Raw genomic sequence first — 25,673 nt, 5'->3', positions numbered from 1 at the left:
TACTCCACCATGGCCTCATCTTAACTAGTTCCATCTGCAACAACCCTAACTCCAAATAAGCTCACTTTCTGAGGTACAAGGCTTCGTAGGAATTTTGCAGGAACACAGTGCAACTCACAACACCAGCTATAAATCTGTGGTCTTGTCACATTATAATAAGCTAGTTAAGAAGATTAAGTGGGTTAAGGATCCTGCATGGCTGTGGCTGTGGTGTAGGCCCGAAGCTACAGCTCTGATTTGACCCCTGGCCTGGCAACCTCCATATGCTGTGGGTGCAGCCCTAGAAAGACAAAAAGATTAAGCTCTGTTCAGAGAGATAAGATGAAATGAGCACAGTGGTTGCAGGGGTAAGTTGTACATCCCATGGGGGTGCTGGTGTCCCTGTGGTTTTCTTTCTTTCTTTTTCTTTTTTTTTTTTTGTCTTTTTTTGTCTTTTCAGGGCTGCACCTGCAGCATACAGAAGTTCCCAGGCAAGGAGTTGAATCAGAGCTGTAGCTGCCGGCCTACACCACAGCCACAGCAATGCCAGATCCGAGCCACATCTGCAACCTACACCACAGCTCACAGCAACACCAGGTCCTTAGCCCACTGAGCGAGGCCAGGGATCGAACACGTAACCTCAAGGATCCTAGTCGGATTCGTTTCCGCTGCGCCATGACAAGAACTCCCCTGTGGTTTTCTTGAAGGACAACAGCACTGAAGTAGGAAATGCTCTTGTCACCACATCTCTACTCGCCTCATTCCCACCTGTTACGGTTGCCAGACATAGCAAATAAAAATCTAAGACCACCCATGAAATTGATATTTCAGATAAATAGCAAATACCTTTTTGTGTGTAAGTATATCTCAAATTATATGTGCGGCATAATTACACTAGAAAATTATGGAATTCTTTGGAATTCAGGTTTACACTAGGAATTTATGGAATTCTTTGGAATTCAGATTTAACTGACTGTCCTGTATTTAATCTGCAGTCATACTCCCAGGCCAGCTCTGGCAAGGACTAAAATGTCATGTCTCTGGTCTTAACCATTAGACCCTCTGCATCTTTCTGATGCAAACACCACAAAGTAGCTGGCATTACAGCCAGAAATATATAGACTGTAAAAAAGGTCAGCAAAGAATAGAGGCTTGTGTCTTCCTGCAGACAGACAGGCGCGGGGCCTGCTGGCTTCCCTTCTGATGTGGAACAGGTGGCCCCAGACGGGCTGCAGATGACTAGGTGGTTTTGAGTTGTGCCGCTAACTTGCCGAGTTGTCTGGGGCACACCGCTTAGCATCTGGGTCTTCGTCCCCTGCTGCCAAATCGTGGGTGATGGTCCCTGTCTCCACCCTGGCAATTCCCGAAGAAGGGGAGGCCCAGGAGGCCTCCTGAGTGCTTGCTGTTCAAACTGCCTGCAGACCCACCCCACCTGGGAACTTATTAGAAACAGACTCTGGGCCCTACCAGTGACCCTGCTGCATCAGACCCTTCATGTCCACGAGACCCCCGGGGTCTGAAGGGCTTGCTCAACCTGCCCTGAGTGGAAAGCTCCGTAGGCTTTCAAATGACCCTATGCTTCCAACCCCAAAGATGAGCGAGGGAAACCCCCTACATCTAGTGGCTCATTTGCATCTTTCTGTTCTCCTCCAGTTTGGGTTTTTCTGTAACTGTTTGGTCCGAGAGGTGGGGGAGGTGGGGACTGCTATTGGGTGGGTGTGGTTTGGGGGGAATGGTACGGGCACGAGTCCTGAGCACTTAGATATTCCTGGGCACCCAGGACAGGAGGGGCCCCTTCTAGAGAAGGGTTGGTTTTGCAGGAGGCAAAGGGGACAAGGACCCATCCTCTGGCTGTGCTGGTCCCAGGTGGTTTTATGGCCACCAGCTGCCATGAAGCATTTAGCAGCTGGAGATGAAAAGCTTGGACCCCTCTGACACCACAGTGTGGCCCTTGTTCTCACAGCCCTTCCAGGATGAGACACACAGCCCCCTAAAACCCACCTCAGACAGATGGTTGTAAAGCCTCATTCAGCCAAAGGCCTTTGTCCAGGGCTCAGAGTGTGTTTTGTTCCCTTGCCGGCTGGCGGGACCCAGTCTGGTCTCATGTTTGTATCATATACTTGAAAGATTGGCATCACATATCAAACTCGGTCCCTCTTTGTACGATGAGCTTGGGGGAGGGCAAAAGGGAAAAGACAGGTGGGCAACTGTGGCTCTGGAGGTGGAAACCTGACTTGATTATGGATGAAAGCTGCCCAGCCCGGACCTGTGGCCCGTGCAGCTGGAGGAGATGTGAGCCTCATGTAGTGTGGCCTTGGCCTTTTACCCCCGGGGAGGGAGGTGACCGACATGCCCAAGGAAACCCTAGTAAGGGTTGGGGTGGGGAGGGGTGCTCACACTGCGCACAGGGCCCAGGGAAGCTGTGGGAAGGGTGGTGGGCATGGCCCAGGGGACAGCCAGCAAGGCAGAGGCCTGGTGCCATCCTGGTCCCTTGGGCCAAACTGCTATCAGGATTTCCTGTGGCTCTTACCTGTCTGTGTGGATAAGATAAAATAAACCGGAATCTGCGTGGCCCTCACCATGTTGGGTGGCATCTGAAAGAGAGTGGGAGCTTGTAGCCAGCCTGGACTTGGCCTTTTGTTTGTTCTTTCTCAGCTAACAAAAGCTACTCATTAAACTTTCTGGAGTTCCCATCGTGGCTCAGTGGAAATGAACCTGACTTGTGAGGATGCTAGTTTGATCCCTGGCCTCCCTCAGTGGGTTAAGGATCCGGTGTTGGCGAGCCCTGTGGTGTAGGTTGAAGACTCGGCTTGGATCCTGCATGGCTGTGGCTGTGGTGTAGCCCGGCGGCTACAGCTCCAATTCAACCCCTAGCCTGGGAACCTCCATATGCTGTGGGTGTGGCCCTAAAAAGACAAAACAAACAAATAAAAAACTTTCTTAGTCCAGGCTGCTAGAACAAAATACTGTGGACTGGGTGGCTTATAAACGACAGAAATTTACTTCTTACAGTTCTGGAAGCCCGAGATCTGGGTGCAGCCTGGTCAGGGAAGGGTCGTCTTCCAGGTCTTGGACGCCTCGCTGTGTCCACATCTTGCTGTGTCCTCTTGTGGTGGGAGGGGCGGGGAGCTCTCAGGAGCCTCCCTAATAAGGGCACTAATTCCACTCCATGAGGGCTCCATGGTTTAAACACCTCCGAGGGGGCCCACTTCCTAATACCATCCCCTTGGGGGCTGAGGATTCGAACATGGGAATAACATTCAGACTATAGCATTTATTTATGTATTTGTTTGTTTGTTTTTTGCCTTTTGTCCTTTTAGGGCCGCACCCATGGCATATGGAGGTTCCCAGGCTAGGGGTCGAATCAGAGCTGTTGCTGCCAGCCTACACCACAGCCACAACACCACCAGATTGGAGCTGCGTCTGCGACCTACACCACAGCTCACGGCAACACCGATCCTTAACCCACTGAGCGAGGCCAGGGATGGAACCCACAACCTCATGCTTCCTAGTCCAGTTCGTTTCCACTGCGCCACTATGGGAACTCCCAGCACCTGTTATTTAAGTATAACATTTGTGCAGAAAGGTGGACAAACCTGCCTGAGGGCAGCTCCAGGTAACAGCACCTTCAAAGTTTCCTCTCCCAGCCTAGACTTGATATTTGTCCAATTCCCCATTACAGCCCAGAGACTTTATCCCATGTGGAGCTTCCATAGGTTTAAGCAACAACCACTGAGGTGCTGTGGCTAATTGTTAACCAGCCTGAAGCCAGCCAAGCCAGAAGCATCTTTGAATGGCTGCCTCCCTTCCCCCACCACGCCCCTTTCTCCTGATCTCCTCCTGGCTAGCCAGGATCCGGTTTTCTTGCTCAATTGTTCTTACTAAAATAATTTTTGTCCTTAGTTTGCCAACGAGCTTGTTGACATTGTTATTTTTATCCAAGTTCTTTTAAAACTGGTTGTGGATTTTAGACATTTTGGGGTCCATGATCTTCTTTATGGCTCTTGAATTAAAAAAAAAACTTGCCACTTTCCCCCACCGTAAGCACATTGTCTGCCCAGGCTGGTTGTGAGTGGAAGCCTCACACCTGTAAACCATAGTGGGGCAGAGTGTGTACCTGGCACCAGGGGCTTTTGTGATAGTTCTTTCTTAAAGGCCAGAGGCAGGGTTATATAGCCTTATAAAGAGGAATGGCACATCAGGAAAACTGTGCAGAGGCCAGGACTTTGATTTCCAAATTCTCTTTAATGCATCTCTCATTTTTTGCTCCATTTCATTTTTTGCTCCATTTTTGCATCATAAAAAATCCTCTCCTGTTGTCTTAACTTGTGTAAAACGGGAAGAATTGTATTAGAAATCATGCGCTCTCGGGTTAAAATGGTAACTTTGGAGATGCTTTCATTCTCTGGGCAGCCTGGGGGAGAGAGGGAGTGAGTGTGAGTGAGAGAGAGAGAGAGAGAGAGTGTGTGTGTGTGTGTATTTGCCAGGACTGCCATGATAAAGTATCACAGACTGTGTGGCTTAAGCAGCGGTGAAGTGCACATATTCTTGGCGGCACAGCATGGTGAGTTTGTACACCTGTGCCATTCCCTGGGCTGAGAGACAACAACCCTCCCTGCTTCCTCAGGCCCCTTCAGTCAACACCCCCCCTTCCAAAGCACCTGCTTTTCTGCTTTCCCTTCTCCTGATTAGCTTTACCTGTTCTTGCCTCTTCTCTTCTTGCCGTTTCTCCCTGGTTTTTGAGACAGCTCCGTTGTTGACATCAATGCTTGTTAGCTTGCGTCAGCATTGCCTGGGGCTGTGAAGCTCGGATTTCTGGGCTGTACCCAAGCTTCTGATTCATGGCCCTGGAGGGGATGTAAGGCAGTGCGCACCTCGGCTCTGCGAGGTCCACAGCCACACCTGCTTATAACTGTTCTAAGCCCCGGTGTTGTAACTCTGGTCTATTTACCCTGTACTGAAAACTACTCGAGTTGTTTCCATTAGCTTGTTTTTAAAAACTGTGTGTAACCTTGTACATGTGCCATTTTGAGAGTAGCATGTGTGGATAGATGATAAATTCCCATCAAAGGGTTGATGTGTTTGTAATCTCGGTGGAGATCGCCAAATCGCCCTTCTGAAGAGGTGGTACATTTTGCATCTTGCCAGCAGTGAGAGAGAGAGAGAGAGAGAGAGAGAGAGAGATAACCTGTTTCCCCCACAGCCTTAGCAAGAGTGAGCATCAAGCTTTGGAGTGTTGGATTTCTGCCAATTTGATAGGTGTGAAATGGTTTCTCATTGTAGTTCTAATTCATTTTTCTTCTGTGTGAGGCTGAGCATCCTTTTAAATATATAAGGGCCATCTGTCTGTGTTGCTTTCCTCTGTGAATTGTCTTTTCATATCCTTTGCCCATTCTTCTGTTGGGTTTATCATCCTTTCATCCTCAAGTTCAAGGAGCTCTTCACACATTAGCGAGATTTGTCTTTGTTTATGATTCCAACTGTAAATGTTTCCCCTCATCCTCTTTGCCTGTTTATTTTGCTTATGGTGTTTTTTCATATCTAAATTCTGGGTTTATAGATCTTGCGAAAGATTCAAAATCGGGGAGAAATAGAGTTGGCTGTAAGGACAAACCAATAGAGAGCAACACTTACAAATGAGGTTTGGAGGGGTCAGGAAGGAAATGGGGAGAGAAAGAGGCATCCAGGTTGTGCAGTGATGCTCTTTATTTTTTAAATTTTTTTTGGCTTTTTTGCTTTCTAGGGCCACACCCGCGGCATATGGAGGTTCCCAGGCTAGGGGTCAAATTGGAGCTACAGCTGCGGACCTACACCACAGCCACAGCAACGCGGGATCCTACGCCACGACGGGAACTCCCTAAACCACCCTTTTTTATTCGGACATTTATTCAGACAAAGGTAGAAGCCTCAGCGGCAAGTGCCTGGACTCTAAGGGGATGTAAAGAGAAGATGGGACATCAGCCACAAGTGGCCACCAGCCAGCTCCAGTGGTGGGGAAGGGGTCAGAGATCGCACAGCCATATCTGGATAAGACGGGACATGCGAAGGCAGGTGGGAGATGCTGCTTACAGGTGACACCAGGGGAGACAGGAAAACATCTCTTAGTCACAGGAAGCAAAACAGGCGGTCAGGGCTCCCTAAAGGGCTGACTCCATCTGAGGTTGTCAGCACAACCAGGCTTTTATCATGTTGGCTCTTTTTTTAAACTGTGGCCAGAGAGAGAAAGCGAGCATCACTTTGACAGGAGACCGGATAACTTGTCCTCAGAGGGAAGGTCATTATTTGAAGGTGCTTCCTCCAGGGCCAGGTTAACCCCTCAGGGGGTACACTGACCTACTTCGTGGCCATGTCTAGGGAGAGGACCCACGGAATATGGGTGCTGGGAAGGTGCCAGGCGTCATCTGGGCCGGGGATTGCAAAGTGGTGGCCTGTGGTCAGAGTTGGCTTGTGCGTGTGTTTTCTTTGGCCAGTTTGGGGTTGGCCCATAAAGTGTTTTTAAAATTTTGAAATCAGTCACCACCATTTTAAACTCTGATGATTTCTGTAGAGGATCTCTCTCTTTGCTTTTGAAACAGGGGCGATCTGGCCACACTGGGCCTCTCCTGACTCCTTCCTTCACCCCAGGGAACATGCACTCTGCAGTTTTCCACAGTTGCCACTCCTCCCTAGTCTGTCCCTGACATGGAGACTACCTGGCAGTCACCACGGGTCCCACTTGTTGTTCTTCTTTCAATAAGGTGAAAGGGGAAGTGGAGCTTTCTTAAACTTGTTTCTCTTTCTGAGTGGAGATGTGAAAGACAAACCAAAAGGGCCACATGTTTAAGGAAAAATGGTGGTGGGAGTTCCTGTCATGGCGCAGTGGCAACGAATCCAACTAGGAACCATGAGGTTGTGCGTTCGATCCCTGGCCTCACTTAGTGGGTTAAGGATCTGATGTTGCCGTGAGCTGTGGTGTAGGTCGCAGACGTGGGTCAGATCCTATGTTGCTATAGCTGTGATGCAGGCTGGAAGCTGTAGCTCCGATTAGACCCCTAGCCTGGGAACCGCCATACCCCACGGGTGTAGCCCTAAAAAGACAAAATAAAAAATAAATAAATAAATAATTAGTGAGCAACCAAACAGTTAAAAAGAGAAAGAAAAAAAAAAAAACCCTATTTGTTTATGGCCTCCTAAAAAACATGAATTTCCAACCTCCATAGCTCTGTGGCAAGCAGAAGGAGACCAGACCAATCTGCTTTCCTGTCCTGATCAAAATAGGAAGATAGCAGATAAGGGGAAAGCGCTAGAGATAAATTGTATGAATCAGAGTATGGCTTGTAAGTACGTGGGTATGATGCTGCTTGTTAGGGTGTAGGAGGAAGGGATCAAAGGAGTGACTTCTTACAGGAAAGGGTCGTGAGTTCCCTGGTGGCCTAGCAGTTAAGGATTTGGCATTGTCATTGCTATACTGCTGTAGCTCAGGCTTGATCTTGGTTGGAAACTTCCACATGCCATGGGCGTGGCCAAAAAAAAAAGGGCTCCCAACCTCCTGTTGACCCTGAGGTGGCTTTAGTGGCTGGGCTGGGGCATTGGACCCTCCGTCCCGTGAGTGGTTACGAGGAGTGGACAAGATAACACGTGGAAGAATTCTGAAACCATGGAGGGCTACAGAGGACAGAAATTCTGAAAAGAATATGAGAACCGTTTCCTACAGCCAGTCCACCAGCTGGTTCTTTTGAGTCCACCACCCCTATCCGAATTTGTCTTCTCTCTCACTCTCCCACACAGGCACCTACAACCCCCATCCTGGTCACCCAGCCTGGGTCCCCCCCCCCCCCCCCCGACTGCTCTCTCTGGCCCCCTCACCCATCCGTCCGGCAGGAAGATGGGTCTCTACAAGTGGTTGTGACTGATCTCCAGAACCTTCCCTCGCCTTTGGCTCCATGACTTCCTCTGTCTTGTCAGGGCCCCCGAGGTGCCTGCCCACCCTGGTAACTCCAATCCTCAGCCCGCCTGGATCTTCCCTGCCATCTCTGTGCAGACCACTGCGCCCTCACCAGCTCTCCTGCCAGCACACCTTAGTGACCGACCACCCCCCATTTCCTGCCCAGCCTTCCGTCCATATCATGGCACTGGTCACACCTGGGCATTGGTGGGGTTTTGGGAGGGGTTTTTTTGGCCGCCGCATGGCATATAGAGTTCCTGGGCCAAGGATCAGAGGGGATCAGATCTGAGCCAGAGTTGTGACCTCAGCTGCAGCTATGGCACCTCAGGATCCTTAGCCTACTGGTCCGGGTTGGGGATCGAACCTGTGTCCCAGTGCTCCCAGGATTCCGCCGATCCTGTCGCACCACACTGGGAACTCCAGTTGGCCCTGGTGTTTATTTAATTGTGAAATCCACATAACGTGAGATCTACTGTCCTAACCATTTCTGCGTGTAAAGTTCAGAAGTGTTAGAGCATATTCATGCTGTTGTCCAGTCTTTAGGACTCTTCATCCTGCAAAACGGAAACTGTATCCATTAACCAGCAACACCCCATCCCCCTGGCCCCCAGTCCCCTGCCACCATCCTCCTTCTTTCCGTCTCTATGAATGTGATTCCTTCAGGAGCCTCCTTTGATGGAATCATTTGGTGTTTGTCTTCCAGTGACTGGCTTCTTTCACTTTGCACAGTGTCCTCTGGGTTCATCTATGTGTAGCATGTGGCAGGATTTCCTTCCTTTCGAAGGCTGAATAATACTCTATTGTATGTATAGACCCCATTTTCTTTCCATTCCACTTGGGTGGTGTCTCCCTTTGGCTGTTGTGAGTAGTGCTGTGAACATGGGTGTACAGATATTTCATCAAGATCTGCTGCCAATTCTTTTGAGTGTGTAGCCCAAAAGTGGAAATTGCTGGATCATCTGGTAGCTCTGTTTTTAATTTTTTAAGGAACCATCATACCGTTGACAGTGATTGCACCATTTCACATACCCACAAATAGTGCATAAAGGTTCCAACTTATACACACTGTCACCAACACTTGTTTGTTTTTTGGGTTTTTTTGTTTGTTTGTTTTTTGCTTGTGGCATATGGAAGTTCTGGGCTAGGGGGCAAAACGGAGCTGTAGCACCAGCCTACAGCACAGCCACAGAAACACCAGATCCAAGCCAAGCTGCTCCTGTGACCTACACCACAGCTCACGGCAATGACAGATCCTCCACCCACTAAGTGAGGCCAGGCATCAGCCATCAAACCTGCGCCCTCATCATTACTGGGCAGATTCATTTCCACTGAGCCACGAAGGGAACTCCTGCTTGTTTTTTTTTTTTTTTTTTTTTTTAAACTGTGGCCATTCTAATAGGTGTGAGCTGGTATCTCACTGCAGTTCTCTTTTACATTTCCTAATGGTAGTGATGTTGAGCATCTTTTCAGGTACCTGTTGTATGTCCTCTTTGGAGCATCTTTTCCTGCACCATTTGTACGTCATCTTCGGAGAAATGTCTATTCAGGTCCTTTGCCCTTTTCTAAAAAACTTTTTTTTTTTCCTTTTCCATTATGGCTTATCACAGGGTATCAAGTATAGTTCCCTTTGTTATATACCGTAGGGCCTTGTTTTTTTAAATCTATTTTATATACGATAGTATGTATCTGCTAATCTCAAACCGCTAATTTCTCTGTCCCCTCCCCCTCCTTTCCCCTTTGGTAAACGTAAGTTTTTGTCTATGTCTGTGAGTCTTTCTATTTTGTAAATGAGTTCATTTGTGTCATTTTTTTTAGGTTCCACATGTAAGTGATATATGATGTTTTTTTGTCTGACTTCTCTTAGTATGAGACTCTCTAGATGCATCCATATTGCTGCAAATCTTTGCCCATTTTCTTCTCTAGATTTTTTTTGTTTTTTGGGTTTTTGTTTTTGCTGCTGCTGTTGTTGTTAGCCTCTGGTTTTTAGGTATAGAGAATTGGGGATGCACTGGCTAAGCTCTGCCAAGGTAGGGCCATGCCCACCTCTCTCTCTGCCGTTCCCCCAGCACCCAGCATGGAGCCCTGCATGTGTTTTGCTGGTGGATGAACAAACATGCATGGAGCTCTCATCAGCAAAGGATTTGAGTCTTTGCTGATGAGATTTAAGGCTCTCGTCTTGTCTATTCGAAATCATAGTATTGGGGTGAAGAATGGAGGTGACTTGAAGAGGCTCTAAGGTGGATAATCCCAAGTCTTGACACAGGTTGTTTCACTACTTCTGGACAGTGCCTGTTTGAATATAAATCTCGTTTTGCCTCATAATGCTGGTGTTGATGGCGAAACTTGGCGTGTTTTAGCTATTTTACAGTTTCAGAAAATGCTGCCTTCTAACTCTTCTTTGATCCTCTCTTACGAAGAAGGCAGGGAAAGGGCAATGCTGGCCTCACCATGGAAGGGCAGGGAGGAGAGGCTTTCCCACATGCCCCCCACTTTCCCTGCTCCTGTGTCTCCTCTGGCCCTCAGTGCTGACCCTCCTCCCAGGTCTCAGCCCCTTCACGGGTCAGTCGCCTAGTCTCACCAGGCCTCTGTGGCTGATGCCCCCCCCCCCGCCGGCTTTAATTCAGGTCCCCGTAGTTCCTACCTGCATCACTGGTATCTCCCTCCAGGCCCCATGATGTTCACTGCTGCCAGAGTAAATGTTCCAGAACCCAAATTTCATCATTTCCCTCTTGAGTTTGAGGTCTTCGATGTTTCCACGTTGCCTTCAGGATAAAGTCCACGCCCTTTCACATGCCTGCCTACAGCATTGCATCCTTTGCAGTGCATCCTTTGCTGGTGCTGTCTCCTCTGCCCAGGACCTCTTGCCCACCTGACTAACCCCTACTTGTTCCCAAGTTTCACTATCATCCTGTTTCCCCTGATGAGCCACCCCACCTCCTCTGCCCCAGCTGGAATCATGCCCTCCCCCGCCTAGCACGCTGTGTGGCTGCATTTACCTCTTGGTATCACAAGCCTGGCTGCCCGAATGTAGGTCATTGTACATTTGTCAGTCTCCCCGCCGGTCTGGGCTCTCTGAAGCTGGGGCAGTGTCTTTTGTCTCCATGTGTCAACAGTCCAGCCCAGTGCCTCTCACAGAGCGGGGTCTTTGAGGAAGCGAGGAGGGAGAGGAAAAAGGACAGTTTGATCTCAAGGTTCATGTGCTCCACGTCCTCCCTGCCCCTCCACCGCCACTGGCCACCAGCACAGTCTCCACCTCCAGGGTGGTGGGGTCGCAGGATGACTCCCAGCTCTCCTTCACGCTGCAGCCACCCTGAAACTCACCCACCCTGGACTGCCATCCCAGCAAAGCGAGATGACTCATGAGTGTGTGACTCAGCACGAAGGCAGCACAGCTGGAAAGGCGGCCAGGGTGTCTGCTCGGGGGAGGGTGTCCACAGAGCACCAGGGATCCAGGCCTGCATCCTGAGCTCCTGCAGCCCTGGGGCCTGCCAGCTGGAACAGAGGCATGAGGCCTCCTCTGTCCGAGGAGAGAAAGGCTGCAAGAGCAAAGCTTTGCAAGACTTGGGTATCTGGGGTTCCATCTCATTTATTACTAGTAATATTTTAATAAACTACCATATAGTGCATGCTGTACCATGGTTTAGACACTGTGATAAGTATCTTGCATACAGATTATCTCATTTAATCCTCATAGTAGCCCGACAACGAGCAGAGTAATAGCAAATACATACATAGCACTTACTTTGTATCAGTTACTATTCTAAGCCCTTTGCATTTTTTTAAGTCATCTGATTCTCACTATAACCTTACAGGACAGGAACTGCTATTCTCTTCATTTTACAGATGAGGAATCTGAGGCACAGAAAGGTCACCCGTAGAGGTGCTCCAGAGTCACATGGGAAATAAGTGACATCTTCTTTATCTATTCATCTGTCAATGGACACTTAGGTTGCTTTCATGTCTTGGCTGTTGTAAATAGTGCTGCTGTGAATATTGGGGTGCATATATCTTTTCCCATTAGAGTTTTCATCTTTTTTTTTCTGGATAAAGAAGATTGTGTGTGTCGGGGGGGTACTACGTAATGGGACATAGTAATGGAATACTACTCACCCATAAAAAAGAATGAAATAATGTCGTTTGCAGCAACATGGATGGACCTAGAGATTATCATACTGAGTGAAGTAAGACAGAAAAATATATCACTTTTATGTGAAATCTAAAAAATAATAAAATTGAATCTATTTACAAACCAGAAATAGACTCACAGACATAGAAAACAAACTTATGGTTATCAAAGGGGAAAGAGGAGGAAGGATAAATTGGGAGTATAGGATTAGCAGATATAAACTATATAAAATAAACAACAGAAATTTACTGCATAGCACAGGGAACTATATTCAATATCTTACAATAACCTATAATGGAAAATAATCTGAAAAAATATGTATATAAAACTGAATCACTTTGCTGTACACTCAAAACTAGCGCAATATTATAGATCAGCCATACCTCTTTTTTTTGGGAGGGGGGTCTTTTTGCCCTTTCTTGGGCCGCTTCCATGGCATATGGAGACTCCCAGGCTAGGGGTCGAATCGGAGCTGTAGCCACCGGCCTACACCACAGCCACAGCAACGCAGGATCCGAGCCGCGTCTGCAACCTACACCACAGCTCACGGCAATGCTGGATTCTTAACCCTCTGAGCAAGGCCAGGGATCGAACCTGCAACCTCATGGTTCCTAGTTGGATTCGTTAACCACTGAGCCAAGATGGGAACTCCTATTCCTCAAATTTTTTAAAAAGAGGGTGGAGGATACATGCCAGAGCTTTGACACAACCTCAGGCTTCTGTGTCCACACACAACGCTGTACCATGCGTCCCTGATGAAGTGTAACTGCAGTCCCTTTTTTCTGGGTTGGGAGAGGCATAGGGAGATAGTAACTCAGAGAGGTTGGTCCCTCTCCCATGGTCACACAGCCGGGGAGCAATGGAGATTGGCGGTCTCCAACCCCTGGCTGCAGCCACTGTGCCCTCCTGCCCAGGCCAGGATGTGCCATGTGCTTGGTTCTCCCACTGGCGCCTCCACGGGCCGGGTCCAGAGGTCGGGTGGGATTCTCAGGAAGAAACGCTCTCTTCTGAGTCTAGGGTTACAGCCCAAGGGGGGCCCTTCCTCTTCAGCACTCCTTTGCATTGGGGGGTCCTAGGGCACTGCCTCTCCGGGGCTGCTGATGTGGCTCTGATGTGGCTCTCCTTCCCCCCGCAGACGGCGAGACCGTGCACTACCACTATGGGCCAAAGGACCTGGTCACCATCTCGTTCTACATCTTCATCACCATCATCCTGCACGCGGTGGTGCAGGAGTACATTTTAGACGTAAGTGCCAGGCCGGGGCTCTGAGAGGGGAAGCTGCGGGGGGAGCGGCCGCAGCCCTGAGTCTTCTGCCCCCAGTTTGTAGATCCTGGTTGGTCCCAGGGGCCTAGACCTCCCGCACTGCCCTTTGGCCTCCGTCCCCCTCACAGCCTCCGCAGCACATGGGACCACAGTGTTTATTACACGGGAGGGAGCCACCTGAAGTGTGAAGGGACAGCGTCCTGGAGGGGGGCGGTGGGTCACACACAGCACGGTTGGGGGATATTCTCGGCATCTCACCGCTTTCTCCAAATGCTTGCCTTCAGCTAAGCACTGGATGCACACATGACGCTTGCCCTCGACTCGGACGACGGCTGCCTTCAAATGTGAGCCCTTTTGTGGGCAGCAAACAGGATTTGGAAACGTGCCCGTTACCAATACCCACGTATATTAACATGCATGAGTCTCTTTGTTCTTTAGAAAATCAGCAAACGGCTTCATCTCTCCAAGGTCAAGCACAGCAAATTCAACGAGTCTGGACAGTTGGTCGTCTTTCATCTCAGCTCAGTGATCTGGTGCTTCTACGTGGTGGTGACGGTGAGTGGTCCTCGAGATGCGGATGGCTGGGCCTGGCTGCCATGGTGTCGCGGAGAGAGAGGGTCAAATGGTTTCGATGCCATCTGATAGCTGGGGAGTGGTGTCCTGTTGGCAGATTAACACCTGTGATAGTTATGTGACGTTCTCGGGAGGATACCACGTAGCCACACAGCTCTGATCCCTTCCCAGGGCCCTGCCACGGTGCCGCCCTACCAGCTCAGCTTTAGGTTCACTCCGACACCCCGGTTATGGATCGAAGAAATCCAAGCTCAGATGTGGCGGTGGCCCCACCATTCCACAATGGCAAGGATAGAGCTTGGACTTGAGGGTCTGATTCGGCTCCACCACACTGGCCTCCCTCGACAAGGCCAGCAACCCCCTGCACACATCAGGTCCCGTGGGAGTCAGGGTCATTCCCACAGATGCCTGAGGGACCAGACAGGTGACCTACCTCCCCTCTCTTCACAATAAGGCTCTTGTTTCAAGCAGCCTTTGATATAGCAAAATCCCTTCATATGAAGGAATGTGGACAGTCCTTTGGGGGGTTGCTGTAACAAGTCTGTCGTGCTGGGAAGTATTTAATTAGCCCCCTCGCCTCCATCCCTGTCCCTTTACCTGGAGCACCTCCTGTCTGTAACCTGGTCTCTTCCTCAGAAGGTAGAATTGTCCTGGGAGAGATCCAGGTCCCGGGGTTGGGAAAATTCGGCAACACTGTGACCTTGAGGAAGCTTCCCTCCCTCCTCCGCTGACCCCTCACCCCCTTCCTCTGCCTCATGACAGTGACGAGCTTGCCCCTGCTCAGGACCTCTCTGTCCCCAGAACTGAACTCTGGATTCATATTCTCAAAACAGGACTCGACCTGCCCTCCTGTGTGGTGTCTTTAGTCATGGAACCCAAGGAAGTTTCAATGCAGGACCCAAGGCCTCCGTGCCCTGGATTAGGCCTGCCTCGTTACACTGCCCCATGTAACGGGGCTTGCAGTGTGGGCCATGTGCCCAGCACTCCCTGCCCTTGTGCAGCACACGCCACCCCAGGAAGTCAGGGAGGTCAGAGGACCTCGGACCTCTCCAGCCACCGGGTGTTTGGTTCGCGCAGCCTCTGGAGGCCCCAAGCTGGTTTGGGGCAGAGCAACCCTCAGGTCCCACAGACACTTAACTGGACTTGCGGCAGAAGTGTTGCCTCGTCTCTGAATCACTTTTGCCCTTTCTGCCTCCCCCACCCCGTCCACCCTAGCTGTGACCAGTTAGACTCGATTTTCAGGCCCGCAGCCCAGGGTTTCCTATTCCTTCCAGCTGTGAAATGTTCGATGCTGTGCCCTTGCTTCTCCTGGGCCGCCACGGCCTTGGGGACAACCGTGCTCCTTAGTCTGGAGCTGTCACACATTTCTGGGGTCACTGAGAGCAGGCTTTTACTGTGGTGGTGGCTGGTTCCCGACTCAGCATCTCCAGCAGGAAATGGAGACTGAGGGACCCCGGAAAGTTGCAGTGGCCTCAGGTCCTGGTAACACTGGTAGCTCTCAGCCCTCACCTGTTCCGTCCGAGCCATTCTGCCCGGAGTGAAGCTGATTGAAAAAGAGAGGGTCGTTTTGTAAAAGGAGTAAAAACAGCTAGTTTTTCAAAATCACGTGTTTCTCTTATGAGCTTTTTCTCGATTCTTCTCTTTCTTTCACCCTGCTATTGGTTCATCAGCAGGGCCCCCTCCCCCCCACTGAGGGTCCGCTTTCTACCTGTCCTGCTGCACCCAGGCCAGGGGTTTCTCCAGGGGACACTTGACAATATGCTGCCGGCCTCTGGTGGGCGAGCCAGTGATGCTGTAGCATGTCCTGCCGGGCACAGCCCGGTCACCAGAGCTAAAGCCTAATGTGTGGCCTCCGATGTCAGTAGTGCCGCAGCCTGGAAGCCCTGATCTGTCATCCAAGCCACTGTCCTCTCTTGCTGGATCACTTCTAGAAGGAGGCAACTTCTCCTCTGTACCCTGCACCCCAGTTGGTTGCCCAGCCAGGCAGATCATTTTAGAGCATAAACCCAGTCTCGCGTCTTCTGCTTCAAAAGGCCGCATCTCTTACTGTGAAAGTCGTCGTCTTCCTTGCTCCGTGCTCTGGGCCCTGCTGGCCTTGTGCATCTCTTCTCTCGCAGGCCCCAGCCCTTCCCCCGCTGTTCTTAGCTCTGCTCCTCTGACTCTTCCAGGCTTTGTGGGGGGCCCGGGGGGCTTCCTCTGCTGAAGTTCCAACCCCTGACATCTGTCACCACCCTTCCTGCCATCCAGGTCTCCACCTCAATGTCACCTTCACAGAGACCGCCCCCCACATGTATTTGCCGCACTTAAAGCCTTGAAGTTACTGTGGGGTTTCCTGGTTCACATGAGTCTTCACTGGTCCCCGAGCTGGCACCGTGCTCACTACAGTGCCCTGGCCTATACCGGGTGCTCACTAAATATGGTTGTGAGGGCGAATGAAGAAGCCGCAAATGCCTCTTCTTGCTCCAACCTTCGTTTTTAAAGTAGTGAGAGGCTGGTTTTTATGAACGTCACAGGTGATTGTTGTGTGAAAAGTGACCAAGCAGAAGTTCAAAAAGAAAGTAAAAGTTGACCCTAAACCCCTCCTGCACAGAATAACTAGTTTTATCTTCATGCTGGATTCAGACGTTTCTCTCCGCGTCGATGCGGGCAGGGGGATGGGGCTGTAGATGGGCCATCCGATGCTTTTATGAGAATGCCAGCCTTCTGCCTTTAGCTCGGAACTTCTGCTTATTGTTTAGGGAAAACAAAACCCTCTAGTGGGGAAAGCAGGGTGGGTGGGCGTCTAGTCGTCCTGCCTGGCTTCCCCCCGGGTGCCTCCCTTGGTAGTTTAAACCCGTAGCCTGGTGCTCAAAGCTGCATGTGGGAAAAAGACAAAAAAGGAGTTCCCATCATGGCTCAGTGGTTAATGAACCTGACTGGTATCCATGAGGACGTCAGTTCAATCCCTGGCCTCGATCAGTGGGTTAAGGATCTGGCTTTGCTGTGAGCTGTGTTGTAGGTCACAGACATGGGCTCCGATCCCACATTGCTGTGGCTGTGATGTAGGCCGGCGGCTACAGCTCTGATTTGACCCCTAGCCTGGGAACCTCCATTTGCCACGGGTGCGGCCCTTAAAAAAAAAAAAAAAAAAAAGCCAAGCATGGGGTGCAGGGTGACGCCTGACGACTGGGCTCTTGGAGCAGAACCTCAGCTATGGCCCAGAGGACCACAGATCCAGGCAGCAGCTGGCTGTGGCAGGACTGGATTCTGCTCTTCTTGAGTGCTTTCTGTTCATCCACTGGAAAGGAAGGGTGTAGGGGAGGGAAGGGAGGGTGCCAGCCACCTCAACATCCCCCGGGACAGCTGTACCCATTCGCAGGTGGAGTCTGGGGCACTAGCCCACCCTGGGCCCCGGGGACCCCACACTTGGTGTGCTGAGCTCCCAGGGGCCCCGGCCCGGGCCTCCCTGGGTGGCTGGCTGGCCTGAGGTCTGGAAAAGACTGTTCTCGGAGCAGTGAGTCATGCTTCCTCTGGCTGCCCTGCTCGCTTCGCTCCTCCTGGGACTGGCCTTCGCAGGCAGGCAGGCAGCATTGTTCTGGGGCGTTCTCCCCGCCGCTTGGCTTCACAGTTCTGACCTCTTTGTCTCCCAAGAAGAGGGCCGAGCGGGGAGGCTCCTTGTTTTAAATCACAGGCTCTTCCGGGCTTCAGATTTCCTCCAGAGCTGCTTGTCTTGGCCAGTCTTTTCTTTGGCAGACATTCTTCTCTCATTCAGTCTATCCCAGAAGTACCATTTTCCCCCTCAGATATATCGGGGCTTCTTTTCTAGGAAGGAGTGGCCTCCCCTCTCGCATCTCCCTGGATCAGGGAGGGTGGGAGCCCGGGAACCAGAGTTGGCATGTGGGTGGCAGAGAGGGGTAGCCCCAGGGTGGGTGCGGGAACGCCCTCTTGCCACCCCGCACACCCCGGAGCCTCCTACCTCTGCTGGACTGTGAGGCCAGAGTAGAAATGGGGTCATGAGGGTGTAGGGGGAGGCCCTTTCCTTCACACCTAAGTCCCCCGATTGCACTGGGGCCTGTGTGTGAAGGACCCGACCCATCAGTCGGGATGTTGTGACAGTGAGGCCCTGGTTGTAGGTTTGGGGCCGTGGACCACACCTGCAGGGACATTTAGTGACTGGGGGGCGGGAGGTGGACTGGCCTTCCCCTGGGAACACTTGGCTCAGTTATCACCTGGAGGCTCCTCTCTGAACCGTGGGGCCTCCTCTTGAACACAGTCCCTGGTCCTTGGCCTCCTCGTGAGAGCCACCAGTTTGGTTTCTTTTTCTTCTTTTTTTTTTTAGGGCCCCACCGGGCATATGGAGGTTCCCAGGCAAGGGGTCTAATCAGAGCTACAGCCACCAGCCTACACCACAGCCACGCCAGATCTGACCCACGTCTGTGACCTACACCACAGCTCATGGCAACGCCGGATCCTTAAGCCACTGAGCGAGGCCAGGGATTGAACCCACAACCTCATGGTTCCTAGTGGGATTCGTTTCTGCTGCGCCACGACAGGAACTCCCAGCTGGGTTTATTTCTGACCGACAGGACAGCCAAGGCCTGGGGTGACAGAACCAGGGGGATGGTGGTGCAGCTCAGGCTTCAGTGGTGCTGCTGAGGAACCCTCTCATTTCAGAAACTCCTTCCTTTCGCTCTTTCTAAAAAGAGGTCAGGCTGATGTAACCTTCTCACCCCCCGCTGAGCGTCCTCTTGCTCGAGGTGGACTGTTTCCTCGAATGTTTTGTAATCTGAGATGAGAAGCCAGGCTCTGGGTGTGCGGGGCCCTGTTTGTCCTGGGGTGAAAGTATGTCCCCGAGCCCCCAGTGCCGTTAAGATTGATTTCCTTGCGTGGAGGCTCCTGAACACACAGGCGATGCAAACCCACGTGAAAGTGAACCTGAGGTTTTCAAGGGATTGTGTTTTCGTTCCCGTGTGAGCACAGGGTGAGCAGACATCGTCTTTGTTGCCCTGCGCTGGTCATCAGGCTCTCTTGGGTCTGCCCTCCTCCGAGGGGGCAGCCCTTTAAGGGTCTTCTGTGTGGGCAAAAGGGCCCTGCCCCCCTCCCTCTCCCCTCCCCCTCTGGCTTTTGGCCCCCTACCCTCTTGAGAGCCCCCCCCCCAGCTTTCGATTTCTTAGTGTGAGCTCAGCTTTGCATTTCAAAGAACCTATGTTAGATTTCTTCAGGCAGTTTGTGACGGGAGTTGTTGTGTGATGGGAGGGTTTTGGGTCGCCTCCCCCCCCCCCCCCCCCCCGTAAGAGGCCCTGGGCTAGAGCAGCGGAGATGCAAAGAAGGGTCAGAAGAGAGCCAACAAAAAAGGGTCAGGAAAGGAGGCACATGCAGAGTCCTGGTGGCCACGGGCAGGGATGGTGCCGTGTCATCAACGCCACATGTGAGGCCTGTGGGGTCCTGCCATTCTTTTTTCTTTTTCTTTTTCTTTCTTTTCTTTTCTTTTTTTTTTTTTTTACTGGTGGTGGGAAAGGCCAAACTAGGCTGTTTGTTTTTCCAGTGGACGGTGATACTGGAGTCCATTTGCTTATTCACTCGACAAGCATTTCCTGAGTGCCTACATGCCAGGCATAATACTCTGTCATAATACGCTGTCACATAAACATAAACTGTCACATTTATTTCTAACAATAGCTCTGGGAGGGTATTTTTATCCTCATTTTACAGATGAGCCAGCTGACGCTCAGGGAGACGGACGTGCTCAGAGGACGCAGCTCATCAGCGGCAGGGCTGGGTCCTCCGACCCCAGAGCCAGGCTCTTTGACAATAGAGAGACTGGCCAAGTGCCAGGGGGAGCTTTCCAGTTCCTTCCTCTTTCTGGCAGTGGGGGACGAGGTGCATCCCTGACCCCTGACCCCTGGGGCAGGCTCCCCCCGCCCCCAGGCCTCCAGCTCACACCGCTAAATGCTGTCTCTTCCCGCCCACTGCAGGAAGGATATTTAACAAACCCAAGGAGCCTCTGGGAAGACTACCCACACGTGTACCTCCCGTGAGTATTGTCACTCTTAGTCCCCAGGGAGGAGGGGCTGCTGGCACAAGGCCCCGACCACCCCTGAGCCTGTAAGAGCCCAGTGTCGTGGGGGCAGCCTTGTCCCCGTGAGCTTGACATGCAAATCCTGAAATGATGTGTCACCTGCGTGAGCTCTGTCACATCCTGTCTCAGCCCAGCTGCTATTGCAGCACTGCAGACAATGGGGTCCAGGCTGGGGGGGTCATAAACAACAGTTTAAACACAGTTCTGGGAGTTCCCGTTGTGGCTCAGTGTTAACAAATCCAACTAGGAACCATGAGGTTGCGGGTTCAATCCCTGGTCTTGCTCAGTGAGTTCAGGATCCGGTGTTGCTGTGCTGTGGTGTAGGCCAGCAGCTACAGCTCCCATTAGACCCCTCGCCTGGGAACCTCCACATGCCACGGGTGCGGCCCTAAAAAAGACAAAAAATTAAAAAAAAAAAAATAAACACAGTTCTGGGCGCTGGCGGTTCCAGAGTCTGGTGAAACCACTTGCTGCTTCATAGCATCTTCTGTGTCCTCATGTGCAGAAGCGGGGAGGGCCTCATCCCTCTCAGGAGGGCCCCACTCTCATGACCTGATCACCTCCCAGAGGCTCCTGGGCCTGTAGCAGGTTCCTAAACCGCACGGGATGGCCCTGACCCCTGGGCCTGCCCCCCTCTCTTTTCATCCTGAGTCTTTCCACAGGCTTCCAGTGTCCCTGACAAGGTGGCCTTGTGTGTGGAGCGGTGTCGGGACACAGTGCTCGGCTCCTCCCCCACCCTCTCCTCCTGTCCCTCCTTCCCCTCCCTTCCCCCCTTCACAGGCCCTGCCCTGGCCCCCCTCCCGTGCTTGGGAGCCCTGCGGACACTTCTCTCCATCCCTCTGGGTGACCGGCCCCTTTGTCTCCAGCTTCCAGGTGAAGTTTTTCTACCTGTGCCAGCTGGCCTACTGGCTGCACGCACTGCCTGAGCTTTACTTCCAGAAGGTGCGGAAGGTGAGTACTCGCTGCCCCGCTGGCCCCCTGCCCTCCCTCCTGCTGCCCAGAGGATGCTGAGGTGCTGAGCCAGCGCCTGCTGGTCAGAGTCTCCAGGGGAGCAGGAGTCTCCTACCCGCCTCCCACGCAGGGCAGAATGTGTGGCCCTGGGGAAACCTCACTCTTCTGGGGAGGCCCCATTCCCTTGTCCCTGTGTCTCTCTCAACCCAGCTCACCCTCTGTCCTCTGAGCCACTTTCAGACTTTGCGCAGCAGCCTGGTGTTCAGGCGCCACCCAGTCCCACTCATCAGGTCCCCCTGCACCCACCCTGCCCCCATCCGCCCCACCCCGCCCCCGGCCCCTCAGTCTGGCAATGAGCACGTGCACTGTTTGCATCTCGTTTGCAGGAGGAGATTCCCCGGCAGCTCCAGTACATCTGCCTGTACCTGGTCCACATAGCAGGCGCGTACCTCCTAAAGTGAGTGAGGCCCAGATCTCCCTGCCCCTTTATGTCTGTGCGTCTCTCCACGCAGTTATTCAGTCAGAAGGCATTTATTAGATACCTTCTGTGTGCCAAGCGCCATGCTGAGACGTGGAGTATACGGCTGGATAATGGACAGTTCCTTTACGTGTAAGGGGTAGGAGAGACAGTTACACACATAAGGATGGACAGTGGCATAAGCGCTGTGCTACCCTAAGGCCCGTCTGCCCTGGGAACGCAGAGGAGTAACTACCTCAGTCCAGGACAGAGCAGGGGTGGGGGGTGTGGCTGTGGCCCCTAAACAGGGCTTGGCAGGGTGCAGCGTGAAGGCAGCCTGAATTGGGATCATGCGTCCAGGGGGGTGTGAGCTCCGAGCCCTGGACTCACTCCCCTTCCCTTTGACTTGTAAGGAAATGTAGTCACTGCTTGTTCCAAAGTCCCAAGAGTTGCCATGGCCTGAGTGTCTCTGTCGTGAAGAGAATCACTGCTGAACAGAACGTGTCATTCTAGATTGGAGTCTTCTTGGGCTTAATTTTTGCAAGTGAGACAGCTTGTACTGCATAACCTGCTAAGGTGTCTGGTTCTGCAAGGCAGGTGTCCTATGAAAATGACCCACCTAAGGGACAGAGCCAGGTCCGCTGTCTTGTCTCTAGAGGTCAAGAGCAGCATCCAGGCTGGACGGGTCTCTGAGGGGTGAAGGCTGTGGGGCCAGCTCTGCTCTTGTGTCAGAGGTTCCTGTGCTGTGTGTGGGGTGGGTCTGAGGATGACAGCCTGGTCGCCCAGCAGTGTGACAAGGACTGGGGTGAGGGCACAGGCAGGACCCCCTGGAGGAGAGCTTCCTGTTGTAGCATCACTTCTTCCTCCCACATCTGATGTGTCCAGGGAAGGAGAAGGGTAGGCTCTGACCTTGTTGTTCTGGAAAGAGACCTGAGAGGGTGAGGACAGCCGGTCTGCCACACGCTGCCCCATCCCTTGCGGGGCTGGCTCCACTCGAGGTCATGACCTCCTCTCCCCGCCCCCGTCTTACCCTGGTTTTCTCGAGTGAGTATGGGGCGAGGAGAGACCCTGGGCTGCAGGATTTCCCAAGAAAGATCGACCCTTGAGCTGACCAGTGGTGCAGGGTCTTGTTTGGGGGGAGCTTGGTGTTGGGAGCCTTCATGCACCGTGGGCCCAGCCCTGGCTCAGGAGCTGCAGGGACATCTGGGTGAAGGCAGACAATGCCAGCCTTGTCTCTGGGGGTGTCTGTTCTAGTGGGGGGCAGACTGTAAATGAATAGAGTTTCCTATGGTGGCAGGTGTGAGGAAATGGACGGTCGTGGGATGGCAAGACTCGGCCCCTGCCTGGCGAGGCCTCTGAGGAGGGCCTGGCATGAGAGCCAGGCGGTGGAGACCCCGGGAGGTGTGGGGGGAGTGGGGCCGCAGGGGCAGAGCCAGGAGCAGGGCTGGAAAGTGAGCTTTGAGATGGTCAAGGGCAAGATCCTGCTGGTCCTCCTCAACCATGTGGAGACACTGGGCCTTTTTCCCATCCAGTGACCGTCCTGATTGATCCCGTACATCTTGCATCCCACAGATGGAATCGTAGGGTCCCTCTTCCATATGGCCTGTAGGCATGGCTCCCCCTGCCCCAACCCCGCACCTCCAGTACCTCACCAACCCCTCGCGGCCCCGCCTGCTTCACTGTGCAGCCTTCTTGCTTTTGTTCCGATCCCAGCCGACTGGCCCAGCAAACGTCCCGGGAAAGTCAATAAGAGCGTCACAGGCCTGGAAGTGAGCAGGACGGGCTGTGGGAATGGGGGCTCCTGTTTTAAGAGATGTTTTAGGTCATGCTGTGTTCTGCTGCTTCGTGTACGTCTCAGCTGTGAAGACTCGGGTGATTAAAAACAGTGCGAATCCCTCATATTCACGCAAAAGCTCAGCAACGTGTTCTGAGCATCTTTTCTGTGCTTGGTCCCAGGCCAGGGGATGAAGGCAGGGAGGCAGGTGCTGTGAAGGCAGCCAGGTCCCCAGGGAGTGGGTGGGGCGTCGAGGCGCAGACAGGGCAGGTGAGAGGCCAAGGGTCGGAGTTAGGAGTAATTCTTCAGGTGTGCCATTCAGACAGAACTGAATCCTGGAGGACGTGAGGTGGGCGGGGCAGGGGGGCGGCCCAGGGACAGTGGGCGTGGAGGGCAGAGCTCAGGCTCCCCGGCACCTTGGGGGGACTGTGAGCCCCATCTGTGTCTCCGCAGCCTGAGCCGCCTGGGCCTGGTCCTGCTGCTGCTGCAGTACTCCACCGAGTTCCTCTTCCACACGGCCCGGCTCTGCCACTTTGCTGATGAGAACAACGAGAAGCTGTGAGTGGGGCTGCTGGGTGGAGGCTCAGCCAAGGGGAGGGGTCTGCCCTGGGTGTGAATGGCCCCACGGCCTGCAGGAGGCACCTGGGGTCATTTTCTCTGGAGCATCTTCTTCGAGACACCTCACCCCTCGAGCAGCCTCTCTGGCCACCCTTGAACCCTCTTCCCACATGGGCACATGGGCCTGGAAGGCTGATGTCCCTTCCCCACCACCTCGGGCAGGTTTAACGCCTGGGCGGCTGTATTTGGGGTCACCCGCCTCTTCATCCTCACTCTCGCCGTGCTGGCCATCGGCTTTGGACTCGCTCGCATGGAAAACCAGGCCTTTGACCCCGAGAAAGGGAACTTCAACACGTTACTCTGCAGGTGAGTTGGGCCCGAGCCCTGGGCACCCACAGCCCGGCCGGGAACCTCTCAAACTTGGCCCAACTTCCCTGGAAGGTCAGGAGGCAGCAGGCTTCTGGGTCTCCCACACCTTGACATTCAGGTGGAAACGTTGGACGTGAAGCTGGAGGGGAGAATAGATTTCAGCCTCTTCCTTCCATCACAGCCGTGTCCCTGCCTGGCCCTGGCCCGTCAGGCTGCTGGCCTGTCTCGGTGGCAGTGGGAGTCCCTCCCCTGGTCCAGCACCTCACGGGTGGTGCAGGGTTCACAGCCTGCGTCTCAGTTGGCTATTGGGGCCACACATGGGCTCTTTACAGTGTGTTCTCAACAGTGAGGCCAATGGCCTCCCCCAGCGGCCAGGAGGGCAGCGAGGAGGCCATGGTCCTCATTTCACCCAGGGCCTGGGGGTGAGAGCTTCGTCCAGGCTTGCAGGGTGAGAAGCTGCTCTTCTAGAATTATTTCTGCTGTAGGCCAGTTCAGCTCACTTGAATCCTTCCAATGTGGACAGAGCTTACGGGAGCCGTGTTCCATGTTGTGGGTCCCAGGCACAGGGTGGTGTGGCTGGAGCTGGACTTGCATCTGTCACCACTTCCTGGCACCGACCTTGCTCTTCTCGGTGGTGGTGGTGGTGGTGGGTTGGGTGCCGTGTGGTCCTGGTGTGACCCTGCCGACCGCCCGAGCCCACTGAGCCCTCTGTCCGCAGGCTGTGTGTGCTGCTGCTGGTGTGCGCTGCCCAGGCCTGGCTCATGTGGCGCTTCATCCACTCCCAGCTGCGGCACTGGCGCGAGTACTGGAGTGAGCAGAACGCTAAGCGCAGGGTCCCCACCGCCCCCAGGCTGGCAGCCAGGCTTATCAAGAGGGAGTCAGGTGAGTGCCAGGGCAGTGGGGAGTGGCGGGGAGAGGCTCCACGGGGCAGGTGGGGCCCCCCTGGCCCTGGACCAGGCCTGCCTCTTCCTGTGGGCCCCCAGGCTCCTTGGCTCCTGCTGGGGCCTGACACCATGAGGGGAGGTGGAGAGGCATGTGGGCGGGGCTGGCAGACAAGGTGGGCCCTTGCCCCAGTGGGTAGGGCAGCAGCTGGTGAGGGGGGCTCTGGCGGGACCCCAGCAAGGGCACCTGCCCACTCTCTGTGTCCTCACCTGCCCTCTTGCTCTGCACCTAGTGTCTCCCAGGTTGCTGGCTCTGTCTCTGTCTTCAGGGTGACCTCAGGTGACACAATACTGGGGGCGGCGGGGGTGGCACCCACTTCTCCTCTGGCCCCTGCCAAGTCCCCCAGGTGCTGCCAGCCCCAGCCCAGTGCTCTGTCTAGCCTGGGGGCTTGTCTGCACCAGGATCTATTTTCTGAGTCACCAGCCTTCCTCCAGGTGTGGCCTGCTTGGCAGGGCCTCCTGTGTGTTTGAACCAGACACGTGCGCGGCTGGGTGTGACAAGGAGCCAGGCCTGGCTGGGGTGGATATGGGGTGCCAGGCTGCAGCCAGATGTGCCTCTGACTTTGAGCAGGCACATGGGGGCACTTCTGACAGCAGTAAAAGCAGTTTTTCTGCCAGAGGAACGTTGGGCAAGGAGTGAGGCCTTGTCCCTACAGCCTTTCTACCTTCCGCTTGCTGGCACTCTGCTGGTGCCTGGGAG

General features: G+C 53.2%; 1 protein-coding gene across 1 annotated transcript in view; it reads left to right on the top strand.

Annotated features, from left to right (window-relative positions):
* The window catches only part of TRAM2 (translocation associated membrane protein 2), an 83,398-nt gene that overhangs the window by 52,541 nt on the left and 5,184 nt on the right, over window positions 1–25,673 (top strand). Inside the window, 8 exon segments of the mRNA NM_001444986.1 lie at window positions 13,165–13,274; window positions 13,731–13,847; window positions 19,820–19,878; window positions 20,790–20,874; window positions 21,261–21,331; window positions 23,559–23,663; window positions 23,886–24,029; window positions 24,751–24,914. Coding sequence (NP_001431915.1) covers window positions 13,165–13,274; window positions 13,731–13,847; window positions 19,820–19,878; window positions 20,790–20,874; window positions 21,261–21,331; window positions 23,559–23,663; window positions 23,886–24,029; window positions 24,751–24,914 — 855 coding nt within the window.

This window comes from Sus scrofa, chromosome 7, assembly GCF_054392235.1.
Source record: "Sus scrofa isolate SSC_HxYL_T2T_F1_AM1 chromosome 7, Sscrofa_HxYL_maternal_Yorkshire_Landrace_v2.0, whole genome shotgun sequence".
In the NCBI taxonomy this organism is placed as follows: Eukaryota; Metazoa; Chordata; class Mammalia; order Artiodactyla; family Suidae; genus Sus; species Sus scrofa.
Note: the sequence above shows the minus strand (reverse complement) of the source record. Positions and strands in the feature narration are given on the sequence as shown.